We start from the raw sequence: 19923 nt of genomic DNA on the forward strand, positions 1-19923 counted from the left end.
GGGAAGCTTGTCACTCTGAGCCTCGGTTTCCCCATCCGTACCTCACAGGCATGCTATGTGAAAAGACACAGTGACTTTAGAAATAACTTGAATGAGAAAATCAAGTTGCGCAATAGTACAATACTATTTACACGGTTTAAAAGTACTTATAATCTGCAGGAAAAAAATATTGAAAATTTATTAAAATTGAAACTGAAAGAAATGAGGCTAAATCCACAGCACTCATTTCTTAAGAGTGAATTAAGAAAACTTTCATTTTCTGTATTAAATCATAGTCTCTTAACAGTGTCTATGTATCAGTCTTGTATTAAGAGAAAACAAAGATAAAAAGGAAAGCTAGATCAAATAACACTGTCACCTTCGAGGATGAGAATTGAAAGCACACAAGTGTCAGTGGGGTGGAGCAAGGGGAGAAGGCCCTGCAGGGAGGGAGGTGCTGTCCTCCATGGCCCTTGGCCAGGAGGGCGCCTATGATACAGGGAAGACACTTGGTTGGCTCCTGCATTGGGTGGAACCAAGAACACAAGAGGAATACAGAACCTCAGTGGGCTGAAAGAGGACGCTGCTGCTATTGACACTTGTTATTGGCAAATGTCTACACAGCTTAAAAGTCCACCTTCTCTGTCATTTATTACAATGACTCCCAGACTCAAATCAGTAAACCCAATCCTCTCAGCTTATCCACATAGCACACCTTCTACCTGGGCCACTAGCTGTCCCAAGGGGCCACCAGGACACACTGCCATTGTGGGCTCACTCTGACAGAGACCATGTTCCATACAGTCCCTCACCAGGACTGTCTATGGAAACAACCTCCACACAACTCAATGGCTTCATCTCTCCGCATGCTAAACTCTTCCATGGCAGAAACTTCTTTTTGCCATTAATCTTCATATTCAGTGTGGAGCAAACAGTATGTGCTTAGTATGTTACTTTAGTTAAGCTACATTTCTGTAAATTAGTCTCATAAAGTATATGATTCCTGGGTTGCCCTATGGGGCAAAACAAAGCAAACAAATTGTGTGCTTTCATTAAGAACACCTGCATTTTTAAAAAATGTATTTTATTGATTTTTTACAGAGAGGAAGGGAAAGGGATAGAGAGTTAGAAACATCGATGAGAGAGAAACATCGATCAGCTGCCTCCTGCACACCCCCTACTGGGGATGTGCCCGCAACCAAGGTACATGCCCTTGACCAGAATCGAACCTGAGACCTTTCAGTCCGCAGGCCGACACTCTATCCACTGAGCCAAACCGGTAACGGCTAAAACACCTGCATTCTGACTGTAAGGCAAGTATACTGAGATGGAGACCCACAGACTAAGGCTGAGGTAGGAACAGGAATCTGGGGAGATGGTCCAGATAGGGGAACAGCATGGGCAAAGCTGTTGAACAGAGAGGGTGGCTCTTACTGAGGCAGCCATAGCAAGTCCTATGCTAAAGGTTTGCTCAAAAGGAGAACTAAATCTTACTACTCACTGAATGAAGATGGGATCTTAACCCTTAGTGGTCTGAAAACTTAAGTTACTCCATAAATACGGCATTTTCTTTCCTTTACATTATCAGAAAGGTCATAGGCTCAGATATCTGGCTAGGAGCTTCCTGAGCCTTCAAAAACAGACTGAGAAAATGTTGGGGAGACTCTCCCTGGGGGAGGAGCACACCCACACGCTCTGGAGGTGACAGCTGTTTCTTACCCAGAGCCTCTGAGTGTTGACAATGGGATGCACAGGCCACCCCACAAGGTGGGGAAATCCAAGTCTAGATGGGCTAAGGATCTGGGCCTGGAACCCAGTTCTGCCCTCCTATTTCTACCTGGCATTCTCACAAGCTGCCCACTGTGACCCATTCCACTATATGGTGTAAAGGCCTTTTGTTAATTATGTTTAAATAGTTTGATTTCATCTGGAGTGACAATCACATGGAGGGACTAAAATAATGCACATGCCAGTGAGGAGGATGGAACAGCCATCCTGAAATGCCTGCAAGGGCAGCCATGCCTGAGAGAATTAAGATTTGCCCTCCATGGGAAGGTCTGAGCCCTCCACGCCCATAATCAGATGTTATCACCACCCACCAGGGTAACAGGCAGCAGGATGTCAGCATCAATGTTCCTGGTCCCTACTCCTAGAAAAGTACTGGCCACACAGTAGATGCACAGCAAACATCTGATGAACAAATGAATGTTTTAGAGAGAGCTCGGAAAACAGGGTCCCTGGACCAGACACTTTACATGATCCTCACAACCTTCTGCAAGGTGCTATTATCAGTCACCGTTTTAGAGTGGGAAAACTGAGGCAGGTGGCGGTCACACAGCAAGTGGATGGGACAGTGCTGGGTACTAAAGGTCATGCTCCTCCAGGCAGTGTCCATAGAAACATCCCATTGACCACCAGTCAGACTCAATGTTTCCAAAGGACACTGGGACCTCCTTGCAAGGGGAGTGGGCTTCACCTCTCACCGTAAATATTAAGTGATTACAGCCTTATAGAGTGTCATAAGTGAGACCATACCTTTTGCTGTTTGCTTTCAAAGTACAGTAAGTTCTGCTGGAGCACAACAGATGCATTTTAAACCGTAACATGCTGCAAAATTATGCAAAAGAAACATAGGCGTTATGGGAACAATGGGGTTAGGTACACAGCAATCCAAATCACCATCAGTTACATAGAAAAAGACAAGAACCTGATTTTTAAATGGGAGCATGTTAAAACAGTCAAGAAATACACAAATGCTACCTGAAGCCCTCCCCTGGGGAAGAACTGAGTGTGCTATGGCAGCAGTGGGGTGGGGTTGGGGGCTGCAGTTTCTGAGTTACTGTGACAAGCTGGCAGGAGGCTATCTGACTCCAGACAGAAGAAGAGTGTGACTGAGCGGGGTTGGTGCGTCTGAGGTGTATGCATTTTGATTCTGTGTACCAGCAGATACTCTTTTGACTGGGAACAATATTCTGGATTCATCTGGTACAGGAGTCAGCAACCTTTTTCTTAAAGGGACACAGTAAATATTTTCAGTTCTGTGTGCCATTCCGTCTCTGTCCCGATTATTCAGTTCTGACAGTATGTCCTCAAATGGGCATAGCTATGTCCCACACAAACATCAAAACAGGCCACCAGCTAATTTAGCATTTCTCCTAGACAAAATCACACATAACCAAATACAACATGTGTGCTATGTTTCAATGGTGCCATAATATATCAATAATGTTAAATAAATCTGCTTTTCCAAAACAAGCATTACAGCAGAACTACAGAGAAAAATATGTTTCAAAACAAGGACTTGAAGATGTAAATTCAATCTGAGCCCATGACTCATGGTTAACCCTTTTGACAAATCAGAAGAAATTTGGTTTCAAAAAGTACCTAGTGTACACTGCTCACTGGAGGGTCAGCCTGTCTCACTACCGGTCAATTTTATACCATCCTAAAAGCCCTACACACTCTCAAGATAAATAGGTCCCTTGCAGAAGGAAATTACAAGCTATAAACTCAATTACTGCAGCACATGAAACTTTAACCCAGTTAAAGAAAGAAGCTGTTCCTCACCACACGTGCCAGAGCTCTAAGGAGAAGCACAGGGACTGAGAAGAGAACTGATGGGTGAAGTGCCCAGTGGGGGAGGGCAGGAGAAACCTCACTGAGAGAAATTAAAGCAGGTATGGAAAGTGTGAATCAAGCATACTGGGCCGAGTCACTAAAGATCCTGCAAAGTCCCACTTCTCCTGGTAACTTGAGGGCTGGGGAGAAAGGGGTCATTTGTGCTAGGGAAACACTGAGAAGGGTGCTTTACCTGGTGTGAGAGGGATAACCATATAGGAGGATGCAGGTCCACACCAAATTGCCCTAACTACCCCATTCCAGGGCAGCAAGGCAGCACCATCATAGCCCTGCACCCCTTTGTCCTATCCCACAGATTGACAGAGATCTCTAAACAATCACAATTTGCACCCAGTGCATTCTGCCTGTGGCTGAAGCTCCACAGCCCTTGAGGACCTGCCTGGGGCTCAGCCTCAGCCTGGTCAGCACCTCGGTCCTACAATTCTGCTAACCTTTACATTAACAATAGATCTGACTGGTGAGCACATCACTTCACCCCCAACCTAGTGATGTCCTGTCGGTCTTACTGAGGCTCCTTGAACCTGGGGACTTGATATAGATTTTCTGCCTGTTAAAAGAAGCCAATGCAATCCACTAAGTGGAGAGCCACTTTACAAAAATAAGACATGTGACAAAGAAATTCTCTTGTCCTGATGAAGGGCCTCAGCTGCTCTTCCAAAAAGGCTTCTCACGAGGTGGGCAATATCATGGTCAGCCTCCAACACCCATGGACCTAGGGCTCCAGGTTCTGAGGAGGCGAAGGCCAGTGAGCAGAGAGGAAAAGGTACAAGAAACATGGCACACAAACTTGGAAGCAACTGATCCCACTCAGTGGATACCTACTGACATAGGACAAACACAGGAAATTGGGTCATTGACAGACACCTCCCTGTTCCCCAAAGGTACAGCATACCAGGCTAGGTCAGTGGTCGGCAAACTGCGGCTCGCGAGCCGCAATTTGCCGACCACCGGGCTAGGTGAACACTAAGCAATCATGCACAACACTCACAAATAGACACACCTGTGTACCCACTCATGCATGCTACAGACACATGCACCCACACACGCATGCACAGCATTCACACATTCAGTTTTCATCCCCTTCTCTCACTTCTGAATCTTGCCCAATTAGCTCAGAAAAGGGCTTTTTAATTTTTAAAAAGTTTATTGATTTTAGAGAGAGGAAGGGAGAAGGAGGGGGAAGAGAGAGAGAGAGAAAGAAACATCAATTTGTTGTTCCACTTATTTATGCATTCATTGGTTGTTTTTACTAACTGGAATTCGACCAGCAACCTTGGCACATCAACAACCTTGGCGCATCAGGACACCCTAACCAATTGACCTGGCCATAGCAAAAAGGTCTTTCTTATCTGTTCAATTCTGAACAAAGAATAGCAGTTCTTATGGGTGACTAGTGTCCAATTAGCTCCAGATCCACCTGTCTCAATAAGGAGGAAAACTAGTAAGTATGAACATGAGATTAGACCAGAGGCCAGGATCACCAACTTCTAAAGCACTAGAAGGAGCCCAGAGCCCTGCAGGGTCTGGCATGGATTCCTGTGCACCTCCATCACTTGAACCAACAAATAATTTTGCACCTGGCTGGAGCAGCAGAGGTTTTGAAATCACTCGCACTGCAACCACACTCATTTCTACGACTCTTCATTCACACACAAGGTAATTTAAGCTTCAAGAGAAGGCAAAGAAGTTTTGCTGTTGTTTATCTGAGTGATGGGTGAACCCAGAAGGGAACTGCAGCACAAGATGCCTGTTATTTAGGGTCTGGGACACCCCATTTCCAAGTTCACGGCCCACCTGGCCCAGCAGGATAAGAACACCAGTGGGCTTCTGACAAATACTGATCCTTTGCCCAATGGTGACCTCCAAGGAGCCAGTGACCTTAGGGCATCTCCTCTGTGGACAGCTAGAGGAGCAGTTCAGGGTCCCTGCCTTCATGGGAGCAGAGACCCAGTAAGGGCTGTGAGATATGTGTGCCAATCACCATTTTATTACAACACGAGAAAATGAGTCCACCTTCTGGTTTAGAGGAGGAAGGGAAGAATAGAATCTGAATTTGTAGAGAGAAAAGAGGGAAGAAATGGTAGCAGAAAAGGTCAAATGGCAGAAATATACTGGCACATGAAAACCCATCTCCGAGAAAATGAAACCAAATAAAAGGATTCTTGAACAAAAGTTTTAACAACTGTTTTTTAAATGGAATGATGTTGCTTGGAAGGATAAAACACCCCTGTTAGAGAGAAGCCACAAGCCACTTGTATTCATTGTGAGAGGCTAATAGTGATGACCAGTTCTCCCATGGGCTTTCCTGGGCTCCGGGTACCCTTAAGAATTAACAAGTCCAGGGACTGGGGAGGGAGTGGGGTCCTGACTGGCCATAAGCCTGTGAGTGAGGAGAACTGGAACCTTTCACTGGGTCCTGAAGGACAGAGGAGGAGAGCACTGAGAGCTGTGAGATGACACAGAGAACACTCCAAAAAGACTCGTGTATGCACACAACTTAAATGAAGTGCCTCCAGTCACTCTATCAAATAAGTCCTTCTGAAAACTGGTGTGCTACTCAGGGCACCTCTCTGCCCCCAGCCCCACAGGTGCTCTCTACTTAATCCTTCCAGGAAGCGAGACCACTTTCAAGTGTGGTACTCAGCTCGGAAGCAGGAGTCAAAAAGGAAGGTTAAATAAATTCAGGAGCAGCTCAGCCTCCTCCCTCAAAGGTGCACTTCTAACATCCCAGGTGTGCCCAAACATTGCACACCATCTGAAATGCCGATGAGCCATCTATAATAATAAAAGTATAATATGCTAATTAGACTGGACGAAGCCCGGGTCCCAGAGGGAAGCCTGGGTCCCGGGTGTCAGAGGGAAGCTGGTGCTGGCAGCCAGGAAAAGGCCTGCTTTTGAACAAATTTTGTGCATCGGGCCTCTAGTCCTATATAATAAAATCCTAATACGCAAATTGACCAAACAGGGAAACGACCAGTCACTATGAAGTGCACTGACCACCAGGGGGAAGACACTCAATGCAGGAGCTGCTCCCAGGTGGTCAGTGCGCTCCCACAGGGGGAGCGCTGCTCAGCCAGAAGCCCTGAGCCAGGCTCACAGCTGGTGATCACAGCGGCGGCAGCCCTAAGGATCCCTTGGCAGACATCCCCCGAAGGGTCCCAGACTGCAAGAGGGCACAGGCCAGGATGAGGGACCCTCCCTCCACCCCAGGGCACGAATGTCGTGCACTGGGCCTCTAGTCAAATATAAGACCATCACCACGGGGTTGGGGGTTGAGGGAAATCATACCCAAGGTACAGTCAGACCAAAACATCCATTTTATCCTGGTCACCTTCAGTCCTAGGTTCAAGAAACACTCAGCAATGCAGGTCATTAAGACTGAAGGAAGGTAAAAACAACAACAAAACAAAACAACAATAAAAATACACAACACTCCGGCATTCACATTTACAAATAAACACACTTTATAATCTGATTTTTTTTTAAGGTGGAAGACTTGTAAATAATGCCCTGAATTAAGGCTTTTAAAAAATCCACTAAACAAAATTAACCTGGAAAGCAATTTAACATATTCAAGTAGTGACCATCAACATTTTCAGAGGAGACTGTCTGTTTTGAGGGGGAGATAACATGGAACAACACTGACTCATCAATGGAAGCAGCTGATCAATGATTCGCTCTCATCATCGATGTTTCTCTCTCTTCCTTTCTCCCTGAAATCAATAAAAATATATATTTTTAAAAAGAGAAAGAGGAAAAAGCTCTTCAAATCCCATACAGACTGCACAGTGGAGAAAACACCAGGAGCATCTCACCCCAACAGAGTGTGGGAACAAAACCAGTTTCAAGATAAGTAATCTCCAGGAAACCTGAAGTCACTACACCTTGGTGAGGCTCATGCCATAGTAACCACCAGTCCTGTGATGGTGTGCCTGGCTGCCCAACTTCACCCTGGGACAGCCCAACCTCCCTCCCTGGAGTCATGGGGGGAGGAACTGGAGAAAGAGTAGCTCTTCCTGGGATGGGGGTACAGGGGTATGCTTTTATCTTCTTCTCAGGGAACAATGACTACACAAGCCACATGGATCCCACTCAGCTCCATCTGCAGTGTAGCCCAATACATTGGCCTCTGAGTGCCCTTCCCAGCGACATGAGACAAAAGCCTGTCTTCATCTCCAAGTTGTGGCATTCGGTAAAAGAAAGCACACTTACACTGATCACATCTTAAGAGGGGGAGAGACTGCGAGCAAGTGTCTTCAAAATTGTCACTAGCTCTCCCCAGGCTCACACTGGAGATAAGGACTTAGCTATAGTGTTTGTCATCTCAGAAGTGCTCAGTAAGCACCCAATGTCACCCACTTGGGGCCACTTCCAGGTGGCCATCTGAGCTTCCGACCCCAGCTGGGCTGTGGCCAAATCCTTACTCTGTATCCCCAGAGGGAGAAGCAGATGCTGCTGGAGGAGCAGACAACACAGAAAAAAATGTGTCACCTGTAAAGGGGAACCTGAGTAATATTAAATGTCCATAGGGAAATGGTGACCAGGAATTATCCTCCTGCAGAATGTCACTGTGAGAGCTAGCTGGCGGAATTTCCCACCCATGGGAACAGACCAGCACTCTGTCCCCTCCCAGCTGCTTCCTGGGCTATGAGCCTTGCAGTCCACAAAGGCTTACACCTGCCATTTCCACAACATTGCAATGTGCCATCGGTGTCACATCACAAAATGGGAGGCTCTACCCTTTCAGGGCAGACTCCTTCAGGGCCCAGTGGAGATGCAGCCCTAGCCACCAGCTCCATTGAGGCCTGTGGCTGGACATGGCAGAGAGGTTTTGCACAGAAAATTCCAAAAAGAGCCATAAAGACCTTCTCCATTCCAAGGAGGAGACATGGGTGTAAAGTGAGGGAACAGGTACACATCTATTGTCATTTTCATCAGGAAGCCCAGCAATGTTGTAACTCGACTGCCCAGAGGCCTTGCCTGGGCTTCCTTTGTCAAGTTCCCCCTCCACACACGTCCTTTTTTGGTGTCAGGGCTCTCAGCTGCCCCAGGAGAATTGGAGCCAGCAGGGAAAGCTACTTTTAGGACTAAAGCAAGTTTTTGGTCTCAATGAAGCCCATGGGCCTAAGAAACAGTTCTCACAGCACTTTCTGCACTGTAAGAGCTGGAACAGAACCCCCCCCCCCCCCTTCTAAGTGGAAATCTTCCCATTAGGCAGGAGTTGTGCTGGTTTTGGACACCTATACCAACATCCAGGAAATTGCCAAGCTCAGCTAGAGGGTATATTACATTAGTGGTCCTTTTGTAAAACATGCTACTAAAAGTAAAAGGTCCCAACTCAGCATCAATTCCTATTGGCCTCTCTCCCACCATACCATTCCCCCTCAATCCCCAACCCCATTCTCTCAGCTCTGGCCACAGTTACATCCTGGCTGCTCCTCTGACAGCCAAGTTCACTCCAACCCCAGGGCCTCTGCACACTTCCTGTTTCCTCTACCTGGAAGGCTCCTCCCACAAGTCTCTGTACAAACTTTCTTTCTCAGGTCTCAGCTGAGACAACAAAATGAGATGAATCTCCCCTCCACACATGCCCCTTGATGGGTCTCTATCCCTTTTCCCACTACTTGACATTTTATTTACTCATCTGTTTCTGTGTCCCCCATCCCCAACAAGAACAGAGAACACCTCTTTGTTCAGTGCTACCATCTCAGGGCCCACAAGAGAATGGTGCTCAATACATATTTGTTAAAAAGAAAGGGGGGGGGGGGGTGCGGGCGGGGAGGCAGATGAGAAAAGGTACTTCCAGAACTCCCAGCTATGGCCCTCCCATTCCTAGTTAAATAAGCCAAAATGTCTTCATACCCATAGAAAAAATGATAAAAAACAAAACCCTACTTCACACCACATATTATAATTAACCCAAAATGGACTAAGACTTAAATATTAACTGTTCAACCTAGTATAAAACTCTTAGAAGAAAATACTAAAGTGTAAATCATGACCTTGAATTTGGCAACAGATTCTTAAATATGATATCAAAAGCACAATATCAACAAAAGAAAAAAGTTAAATTGGATTTCATCAAAATTCAAATACTTGGTGCAACAAGAAAGTGAAAAAACAACTCTCAGAATAAGAGGAAATATGTACAAACCATATAGCTGATATCTGCAGCGGTTCTCAACCTGTGGGTCACGACCCCTTTGGGGGTCGAACGACCCTTTCACAGGGGTCACCTAAGACCACTGGAAAACACATATATATTTACACATTGTTTCTGTAATTAATCACTATGCTTTAATTATGTTCAATTTGTAACAATGAAATTGGGGGTCACCACAACATGAGGAACTGTAATAAAGGGTCACGGCATTAGGAAGGTTGAGAACCACTGGTCTAGTGCCAGGGACCATGGCCTGGTGGCTCAGCTGGTTGGAGCATTGCCCACGTACACCAGAAGGTTTCAGGTTTGATCCCTGGTCAGGGCACATAGGAGAGGCAACCAATCGATGTTTCTCTCTCACATTGATGTCTCTCTCTCTCAAAAATCAATAAAAACATATCCTCAGGTGAGGATTTAAAAAAATCAAGAATAGTCTAGTATCAGAAATATATAAAAAACTCTTACAACTCAACAATAAAGAGAACCCAATTCAAAAATGGGCAAAGGACGTATATAGATATTTCTCCAATAATACACAAATGGCCAATAAGCACATAGGTAAGATGTTCAACATCACTAATCATCAGGGAAATGCAAATCAAACCACAATGAGATACTACCTCACACCTACTAGGAAGGCTATGATAAGAAAAAAATAATTGTTAATCCTCATTCAAGCATATTTTTCCATTGATTTTAGATAGAGTGGAAGGGAAGGGGGGAATAGAGGGAGGAAGGAAGGAAGGGAAGGGGAGACCCAGTTACATGCACGTGACTGGGAATCGAACCCTAAACCCTTCAGTGCATAGGGCAACGCTCCAAACACTAAGCACACCGACCAGCGCAAGAAAAAATTTAACTGGAAAATAAGTATTGGTGGGGATATAGATAAATTGGAACCCTTATACATTGCTGGAGGGAATATAAACTGGTGTAATGAGCACTAGCCACTTGGCTCAGTGGATAGAGCGTCGGCCCAAGGAGTGAAGCATCCCGGGATCAATTCCAGTCAAGGGCCCATACCTTGGTTGCAGGCTCGATCCCCGGCCTTGTTTGGGGCATGCAGAAGGCAACCAATGTGTCTCTCTCACACTGATGTTTCTGTCTCTCCCCCTCCCTTCTACTCTAAAAAAGCAATGGGAAAATATCCTTGGGTGAAGATTAACAACAAAAAAATGGTGTAATGATATGGAAAAGTCTGGCAGTTCCACAAAAAGTTAAATACAGAATTACCATATGACCCAGAAATTCCAGCTAGGTATATAGTCAAGGGATGTGAAAACAGGTATTCAAACAAAAACTTGTACATGAATGTTAAAAGCAGCACTATTCACAGTAGCCAATAAGTAAAAATGACCCTACTGTCCATCAACAAAAAATACATAAACAAAATGTGATCCAGCCACACAATGGAATATTATTTAGCCATCAAAAGGAATGAAATTCTGTTTCATGTCACAACATGAATGATGAAAACATACTAAATGAGAAAAGCCAGACACAAAAGGCCACAAAGTATATGTGAAATGCCCAGACAAATCCAGAGGGACAGAAAGTAGATTAGAGGTTGCTAGGGCTCTGGGAAGTACAGAGGTGGGGAGGAAGGGGGAAGTGAAAAGTGACTACTAATAGGATATAGGTTTCTTTTGGGAGTGATGAAAATGTTCTGGAATTAGAGGTGATGGTTGCACAATGTTGTGAATGTATTAAGATGCCAATAAATTCATACTTTAAAACGTTTGAAAGAGTGAATTTTATGTTATGTGAATTTTACCTTCATATTTTTAAAAAGGCAGGATTAAAAAACAACAACAAAACAGCCCAGCTAATGTGGCTCAGTGGTTGAGCATCAACCTATGAACCAAGAGGTCTCAGTTTGATTCCCAGTCAGGGCACATGCCCGGATTGTGGACTCGATCCCCAGTGAGAGGTATGCAGAAAGCAGCTGATCAATGATTCTCTCTCATCATGAGTTTCTTTCTCTCTCCCTCTCCTTTCCTCTCTAAAGGCAATTAAAAAATTTGTTTATTTATTTACTGTTGTTAATGTTCACCCTAGGATATTTTTCCATGGATTTTTAGGGAGAGTGAAAGAGAGAGGGAAAGACAGAGAGAAACACATCAACTGATTGCCTCCTGCAAGAGCCCAGGCCAGGGAGGAGCCTGCAATCAAGGTACAGGCCCTTGACCAGAATCAAATCCAGGACCCTTTGGTCTGCAGGCCGACGCTCTATCCACTGAGCCAAACTGGCTAGGTCAAAAATACATTTTAAAAAAAAAGAGAGAGAACCATCTCTCAGACAAGGAGCCGATACCTTGGAGTGTGAACATGTGGGGCACACAATATACTGACAGAGAGCCAATGTGGAGAGAGGATCACAGGCAGAGCTCTATTCAAGTAAAGCCCATGACAGGCTTCACGGTGAGTGTGCCACCCATTTCAACCTCACAGCTATTTCACCTACTCGTTCTTCCAAACATGGGCTTACTTTCTACCAGGGACCAGGGCTAATTGGGTCCCATGGTCACCCTCGGGGATTTCCAACAAAAAGCCTCCCACCGAGAGTAGCACAGGCCCAGGAAGCCTTAGGAGAACACACACAAAGCTGGGGGTAGGCAGTGAACACAGAGCAGGTGGACGATGCAGGGTGAGGTCCCTCCCACGATCGGAGGTACAGTGATCTCTGGATGGCACAGGCTCAATCTTGTAAAGCATTCTTTTTTCATAAGACAAAGTCATGTTGAAAACCAGCTAACCACTACTTTATCCATTCTACTGGCTACAGTTGCTATGGATGGCCAACAATGCAGAAGTGAGACTGGTCACTAATCAAGACTATATTAACTTAGGTCTGAAAACAACAGTATATGGCAGCGGTTCTCAACCTGTGGGTTGCGACCCCTTTGGGGGTCGAACGACCCTTTCACAGGGGTCGCTTAAGACCATCGGAAAACACATATATAATTACATATTGTTTTTGTGATTAACCACTATGCTTTAATTATGTTCAATTTGTAACAATGAAATTGGGGGTCACCACAACATGAGGAACTGTATTAAAGGGTCGTGGCATTAGGAAGGTTGAGAACCACTGGTATATGGGCTATCACAGAATCAAAGTACTAAAGTGAGAAAGCACAGATGATAAGAAGAAGCGCTCCAAGGTGAGGGGAGAGGGGGAGCAGGAGAAAGGCTTATGGAACAGAAGGTACCACCAGGCACAAAATGATGCCTGGTTCACCTTCACATGCCTCAGTTTCCTTAACTGTGAAATGGGAACAGCACCTGCCTACTTTATCACTAATGTTCTCCAAGGGCTCCACAAACAGGAGCTGTGAGTGTTATTACAGAAAATATGAACGCTATATTGGGAAGTTATCCCACCTGACAGGCCACTGGCTACAGCCCCTCACAGCAATTCCAGAATCTCTGCTGAAGGTTTTCTACTTGAATTTAAACTAACCACAAGTGGCCATCACCCGCACTTTGTAAATGGCTGTTTTCCCTGCTCTGGGTGATGTGCGTCATAATGCTCCCTGAGGGAATACCTGGTCAAGCCTGTTTTGTAAACTCTGATTATAGAAAATTGCAAACATATCCACAGAAGTAAAGAGAGCAGCATGATTAACTGCACGCATCCAACACCTATGGTCTTTAGGTGGCCAACCTTGGTCTCCCACACCCCACTAGCTTCTGTGAAGCAAATCCTACCCAACGTGCATTTACAAATGACAGGTCAGTATTTATCACCATCCCACAATCACGATCTTCAACAATTTAACAAGCATTTCTTCATCTGTCACAGTCACACTGCTTGAAATCTATACGCTCCCCACCACACACTCTTCCTTTCAATCATACATTGAAGAAATTAGGTCATTTATCCTGTTTCCCACAGATAGATTTTGCTGGTGGTATCCCTGTGGTATAAAACACATCCAATTTCTCAAAAACCAGGTTTTGAGGCCTAACTAAGCAAGTATGCCCCTCTTTGGGGGATGGCCAGTGAGGATGCTTGCTGTTGGGACCCACCATTTCATTAGGTGTCTGAAAACTTATAATTCATAATTCTATCAATTAGCCAGAATATATCAATAGCTGTGTTGTCCATCAGCCAGATGAGGTCATTTATTAGATTTAAATTAAATTGAATTAAATTGTGACTTCCTCAAACTATTCCAGGTATGGATTCAGAGCATTCCAGAAAGTTCTGTGGGGCAGCACTGAGCTGTGAGGGAAAGTTGCCCTCACCCACTATTTCACATACAAGAGGTAGATATGCTTGCTTCTTTTCCTCTACCAATTTTCAAAATGAGCCGATTCCCTACTGGCAAGTGTCTTCCTTTCCTTTGCGTGCCAACATAAACATAGATTTTTTTTTTACCCCTTTGGTGCAGCAATTCAGGGACTTCTTGTTCTCCCTCCTGCTCACCTGCCCACCCTTGACCATGGGAGGCCCTGTGGATCTTCTGGCACAATCCCAGTACTGTCTGATGCAAGAGAGATATTCCAATGCAGATTCAGAATTAAACCATTTTAACCTAAATGCTTTGATTTTATATTTACACTTTTATTTCATGCTGAAATTTTTGGTTCTTAAAGACATTAATGACTTATTTTCTTCTATAACATATAATACTAAGACTATTGGTATTGTTAACCTGAAACCAAAAATATGATTTCTAAAAACAGTTAAAGATTTTTAAAATTTTTCATTTTGTCTTTATGCTGTACCTCACTAAAATATTTACAAACTATTGTATTTAAAAGTCATGTAAATACATGCATCTAGATTTATTTATTTCATTTTCCATTGGTTTTTAAGGATTGCCACATGCCCTTTGACATACTTTTATAACTAGGGCCCCAGTGCACGAATTCATGCACCTTGAAAGGAACTGTGGGCCACGAGGCTGCAGAAGGCCCAGGGGCAGGTGTCGGCCCATCTTCCACGCCCCTGCCTGGCCCCTCCCACCATGGCCCTGGTCTCATCTGCTGGCAGCTCCTCTCTGCTGCTGCCACTCCCACAGCTAACAGTGCTGGCCCTGCTTGAACCTGCTGAAAGCGCGGAGCAATTGAGGCCGGTGCCAGCAGCAGGTGCAAGTGGCAGTTGCTGCCCTGATCACCCCTCAGGAGCAGAGGGAGGTAGAGAAGTCCTCAGGGGTGATCAGGGCCAGCAGCCGCCGCTGATGGTAACGAGTGATTGGGACTGGCACTGGGCACCAGCAATGGGTGCAAGCGGTGGCTCCAGCGCCAGCAGCAGGTGCGAGCGCAGGGTAGTAACCACCAGAGGCTCGCCCCCATGACAGCGACCAGTGCCCACATTGGTCTGGCACCCCCGCTCACCTGCTCCGCCATCCCACCTCAGCCAACACCCACCATGTTCCACACATGCCCTCTGGTGGTCAGTGCACACCATAGCGACCAGCTGTTCCGCCGTTTGGTCTACTTACATATTAGCCTTTTATTATATAGGATAATGTAAAAGACACACCCAGTGCTACACAGAAAAAAACCCAGGTAAGTCTCCAGTAACCCTGTCCCCTCTTATTCCTCCTCAGAAGTGACCACGTGGTTCACTTATACTATATAATAAAAGCCGAATATGCTAAGTGTCCAGTCATCCAGTTGTCCATTCAACCAATCAAAGTGTAATATGCTAATGATATGCTAAGGCCGCTCAACTGCTCCCTATGGCGTGCACTGACCACCAGCGGGCAGACGCTCCAACTGGAAGGTTAGCTTGCTGCTAAGGGTCCGGCTGACTGGGACTGAGCGAGGTGGGCCAGACACACCCTAGAGCCCTTCCTCATCCCTCCCCGGCCCCAATCGTGCACCAGTGAGGCCCTCGGCCTGGCCTGCGCCCTCTCGCAATTCAGGACCCCTCAGGGGATGTCGGAGAGTCAGTTTCAGCCCGATCCCGCAGGCCAGGCAGAGGGACCCCACTGGTGCACAAATTTGTGCACTGGGCCTCTAGTAAGAAAATATAATTATATATGTGTTTTCCAATGGTCTTAGGCGACCCCTATGAAAGGGTCGTTTGACCCCCAAAGGGGTTATGACCCACAGGTTGAGAACCGCTGCTCTAGTAGGTTATACTTCCATTTTTTTAAAATTAAATATAAGCAAATACATATACATCCATATCCCCCCGCCTCCACCTTCCTTTGGATAAAAGTGAACACACTACATCTCTTTATCCTTTACCTTGCTCCTTTTTCCAGTTGTCACTTCACTCTTAATATTCCATCACCATGACATGTAGATCTCACCCTTCCTTCACCGAGGGACTAGGGTCCACCCTATCAGTCCCCAGCCCCCACTGACAAACACCTAAATCATTTCCAGCCGAGACCGGCTTGGCTCAGTGGACAGAGCGTCAGCCTGCGCAGACTGAAGGGCCCCGGGTTCGATTCCGGTCAAGGGCATGTACCTTGGTTGCAGGCATATCCCCAGTAGGAGATGTGCAGGAGGCAGCTGATTGATGTTTCTCTCTCATCGATGTTTCTAACTCTCTATCTCTCTCCCTTCCTCTCTGTAAAAAATCAATAAAATATTAAAAATAAATAAATAAATAAATCATTTCCAGTTTTGTTACTTCAGAATGTTTAAATGAATAACCCTATCACAATCCTTTTTTTAAAATATACTTTTATTGATTTCAGAGAAAAAGGGAGAGGAGAGAGAGATAAAAACATCAATGATGAGAGAGAATCACTGATTGGCTGCCTCCTGCATGCCCCAGCACTGGGGATCAAGCCCACAACCCGGACATGTGCCCTGAACGGGAATTGAACCATGACCTCCTAGTTCATAGATGGATGCTCAACTACTGAGCCATGCCAGCTGGGCCACAATCCTTTTTAACAGTGTATCGTTGGGATAAATTTATAAAGGTAGAATTGCTGGAGCAAAGGGTAAGCAATTCCCACTCAGAGGAGTTATAAACCTCCCTCCAAGAAATGTATGGTGGAGTCTGATTCCCACCAACAGAACAGAGTCCACCTCTGTGGGAAAAGGTCAGAAATATTGTTTTGATGAAGCTCCAACAACCATTGTTAGTATCAGAGAAACTAAGTATTTTCCATACCTTGGTTGGTTAAGGGCCATCTGCATTACCCTTTCTGTGAACTGCCTGTTCTTCTATAGGTCACACCCATTTTTGATTCCTGAACACCCAGCACAAATTGCATACACAAATGTTCTTTATTTTTTTTAGTCCTCACCCAAGGATATTTTTCTATTTATTTTTAAAGAGAGTGGAAGAGGGAAAGACAGAGAAATATCAATGTGAGAGAAACTCATCGATTGGTTGCCTTCTGCACTCACCCCGACCAGGGCCCGGGCCGGGAAGGAACCTGCAACAGAGGTACATGCCCTTGACTGGATTCAAACCCAGGACCCTTCAGTCTGCAGGCCGATGCTCTATCCACTAAGCCAAATCGGCCAGTCACAAATTACCAAAAGGTGCAAACAGCCCAAATTCATCCCAGATGAACATAGGTAAACAAAATGTGACCCATCTCTGCAATGAAATATTACACAGCCATAAAAATGGATGAGGTGAGATTCATGCTACAAAGTGGATGAATCTCAAAAACATTACACAGAGTAAGAGAAATCAAACACACAAAGTCATATGTTATGATTTTGTTGATATGAAATCTACAGCACAGGCAAATCCATAGACACAGCAAGTAGATTAGTGGTTGCCAGGTTAGTGGCTGGGAGAGGGGAATGGAGAGTGACTGCTAATGGGGACGGGGTTTCTTTCAGTGGTCTGGAATCAGAGAGAGGTAATGGTTGCACCACTCCTGAATATACACCCCCAAAATTAAAAATCACTGAAATATATACTGTAATTGGTGAGTTGTATGGTATGAACATTATATTTCAATTTAAAAAATTCTTTTTAAACACCAGTAAAATTTGGTTTTGTTAGAATACTCTGGGCCTTGGCTAGGTAGCTCAGTTGGTTAGAGCATTGTCCCAATACACCAAGGTTGTAGGTTCCATTCCCTGTCAGGGCACATAAAAGAATCAACCAGTGAATGCATAAATAAATGGAACAACAAACCAATGTTTCTCTCTCTCTCCACCCCCATTCCTTCCTCTCTTTCTCTAAAAGCAATTTTAAATTAAAAAAAAGAATATTCTGTAAATGTTTTCCTAACACAAGTCCTTGACCATGTCCATGTTTTCTTGCTATGGGTAGATAAGAGCTGAAACCTAACAAAACTGACCCTTCTACCCTCATCAAATACCACACTCAGCCCAGCAGGCAATCTGAGCAGCTGTGATGCAGGTTTGGACATGTACTCCTTGATAAGTCACCTGCCAGCTGGACTAGGAGGAAGCAGCTGACTGACCCAGGAGGTCTCCACACTGCCTCCAAGTCCTATGATAACTCTGGGTTCTACATTCTTCTCCAGATAGGGAGCCTTAGGTCAAAACGTTGCTGGCCAGGCCCTGACAGCAACAAACAAAATCCCACCTGGATGGCGGGATCTGCCTGCTGGGTCTTGAGAGTCCTTGACACAGCCTGCACTTGACAGCTCTAAGCAGTGGAGGCATGGCTCAGTTTCCCCACAGACATGAAGCAAGATAAGGGCAACCAGCTCCAAGCACCAGTACAAGGCCCTGCACTGGGGACAATGGTTAAGGGAAAATTCTACCAGTTTTGGTCAGCATTGGGAAATCACAGAAATGGCCAGAGGGCCAAGGACACCTGGCCAGGATTATCCGCGGCCTCTGATCCTCACAGAGGATCGGCTCATCCTATTTAGGCCAGGGCTTTTCAAATGAGTGATCCCTGAGACATGAGAGGAGAGCAAATGGAGACCAGCAGGGTCTGGGTAGCCCCGTGGAGATAGTCTTAACACACACTCCTGTAGGGAGGACTTGACTCCTTCCATTTCCTCTAAGAGGTGGCCATCAGCTTCTGAGGCAGCACTCAGTTTCAAATGTTCAAAGACCTGAATGAGTCAGAGCCTTCATTACACAGATACCAGAACCCAAGCACTCACCTGGCTTCTGGGCATGGGACTCTGGTCCTACCAGCTGGCCATGGCAGCAGCTATGTAAAAGGCAACTTGCATCAACGTGCTTACCAACCTAAAGTGAAGGACAGAGAAAGAAACCTGAGTTTTCAAGGAAAGTTTCTAGAACATTCTGGCAGTTTTAAATGCCTCCAACCCCTATGATTACATAGTGAAATTTTAGATTTCAACCATAGGTCTGTCTCAGCCATCTTCCACAGGGGGGCAGCTAAGGAAATAAATTTCTATCAGTCTTTAACCTATAAACACTAGCATGGCAGATGCTGTCTTCAACAATATGATAGAGATGAGACTGTACACAGCCGAACACCAATGTGTCAAACACCCAGAAAATGGTTCAAGGTTTGACTATAACAGTAATGACATTCACAGTAATACCCAGCATTTAATAGGTGTTTAACAATGAGTTCCAGGTACTGTGTCAAAAATCTCAGTATTCCTTTGAATCCCCAGGACAACTTTAGGGGCAGATTACAGAATCATATCCATTTACAGAAAAAGAATCTGATGTGCCCAATACTCAGGAATTTGGTCACCTAGGTCTCCCTCTCCAGGTGCGTATTCTCTGGCACAGACCACAGAGAAACTACCCACTGTTCCAGCAGTGCAAGGTTTGCTCGCAAGAAGTTGAGAGTGCAATGTGTCTTGGGCCAAGCACACTTCACCTCCCAAATGAAGGTGGCTTCACCTTTGAGGGACAACTCACAGTTTTACCCCAGGAATCATCTCCAGAGATAATACTGCCCAGGGAAGAAGGTGCTGCCTGTTTTACAGACAGGAAAACTAAGTTTAAAAAATATCCGGGAACTTTCCTGAGATCACAGAGACAGCAGACATCCAGGGCTTCAGGCGCATAGGCTAAAACACAGTGAACCAACCAAATCCTGGACTCCTGGGCAGTGCTGTCAGTTTTACCTTGCTGAGTGTTATCATTCTTTGTGCCCAAAGAATGCTTGCTCTGATATGAAACCTTTATTTTTAAACTGAGATCACAGCAATTCACATCTCATGGATGGTGAGAAACACTCCCACAGGAGAACTTGTAAAATAAGCAAGTATCAGTGATATTTTGGCAAAAAGGAG

The 19923-nt window shown here is 45.2% G+C and overlaps 1 protein-coding gene across 8 annotated transcripts in view; it reads right to left on the minus strand.

Annotated features, from left to right (window-relative positions):
* GATAD2A (GATA zinc finger domain containing 2A) overlaps nucleotides 1-19923 on the minus strand; it is a 109955-nt gene that overhangs the window by 42488 nt on the left and 47544 nt on the right. For 7 of the 8 annotated variants that reach the window (XM_006778319.2, XM_015557738.1, XM_015557737.1 and 4 more), the window contains exon 2: nucleotides 18808-18895. The exons of the other annotated variant lie outside the window; for it this stretch is intronic. Coding sequence is in view for 6 of the 7 variants with exons in the window: in XM_015557738.1 (XP_015413224.1) it covers nucleotides 18808-18822 (15 nt within the window). In the remaining variant the exon portion in view is untranslated. The remainder of the gene's footprint in view (nucleotides 1-18807; nucleotides 18896-19923) is intronic. 8 annotated transcript variants of the gene reach the window in all.

The sequence above is a fragment of the Myotis davidii genome, unplaced genomic scaffold, assembly GCF_000327345.1.
Source record: "Myotis davidii unplaced genomic scaffold, ASM32734v1 scaffold448, whole genome shotgun sequence".
NCBI lineage: Eukaryota > Metazoa > Chordata > Mammalia > Chiroptera > Vespertilionidae > Myotis > Myotis davidii.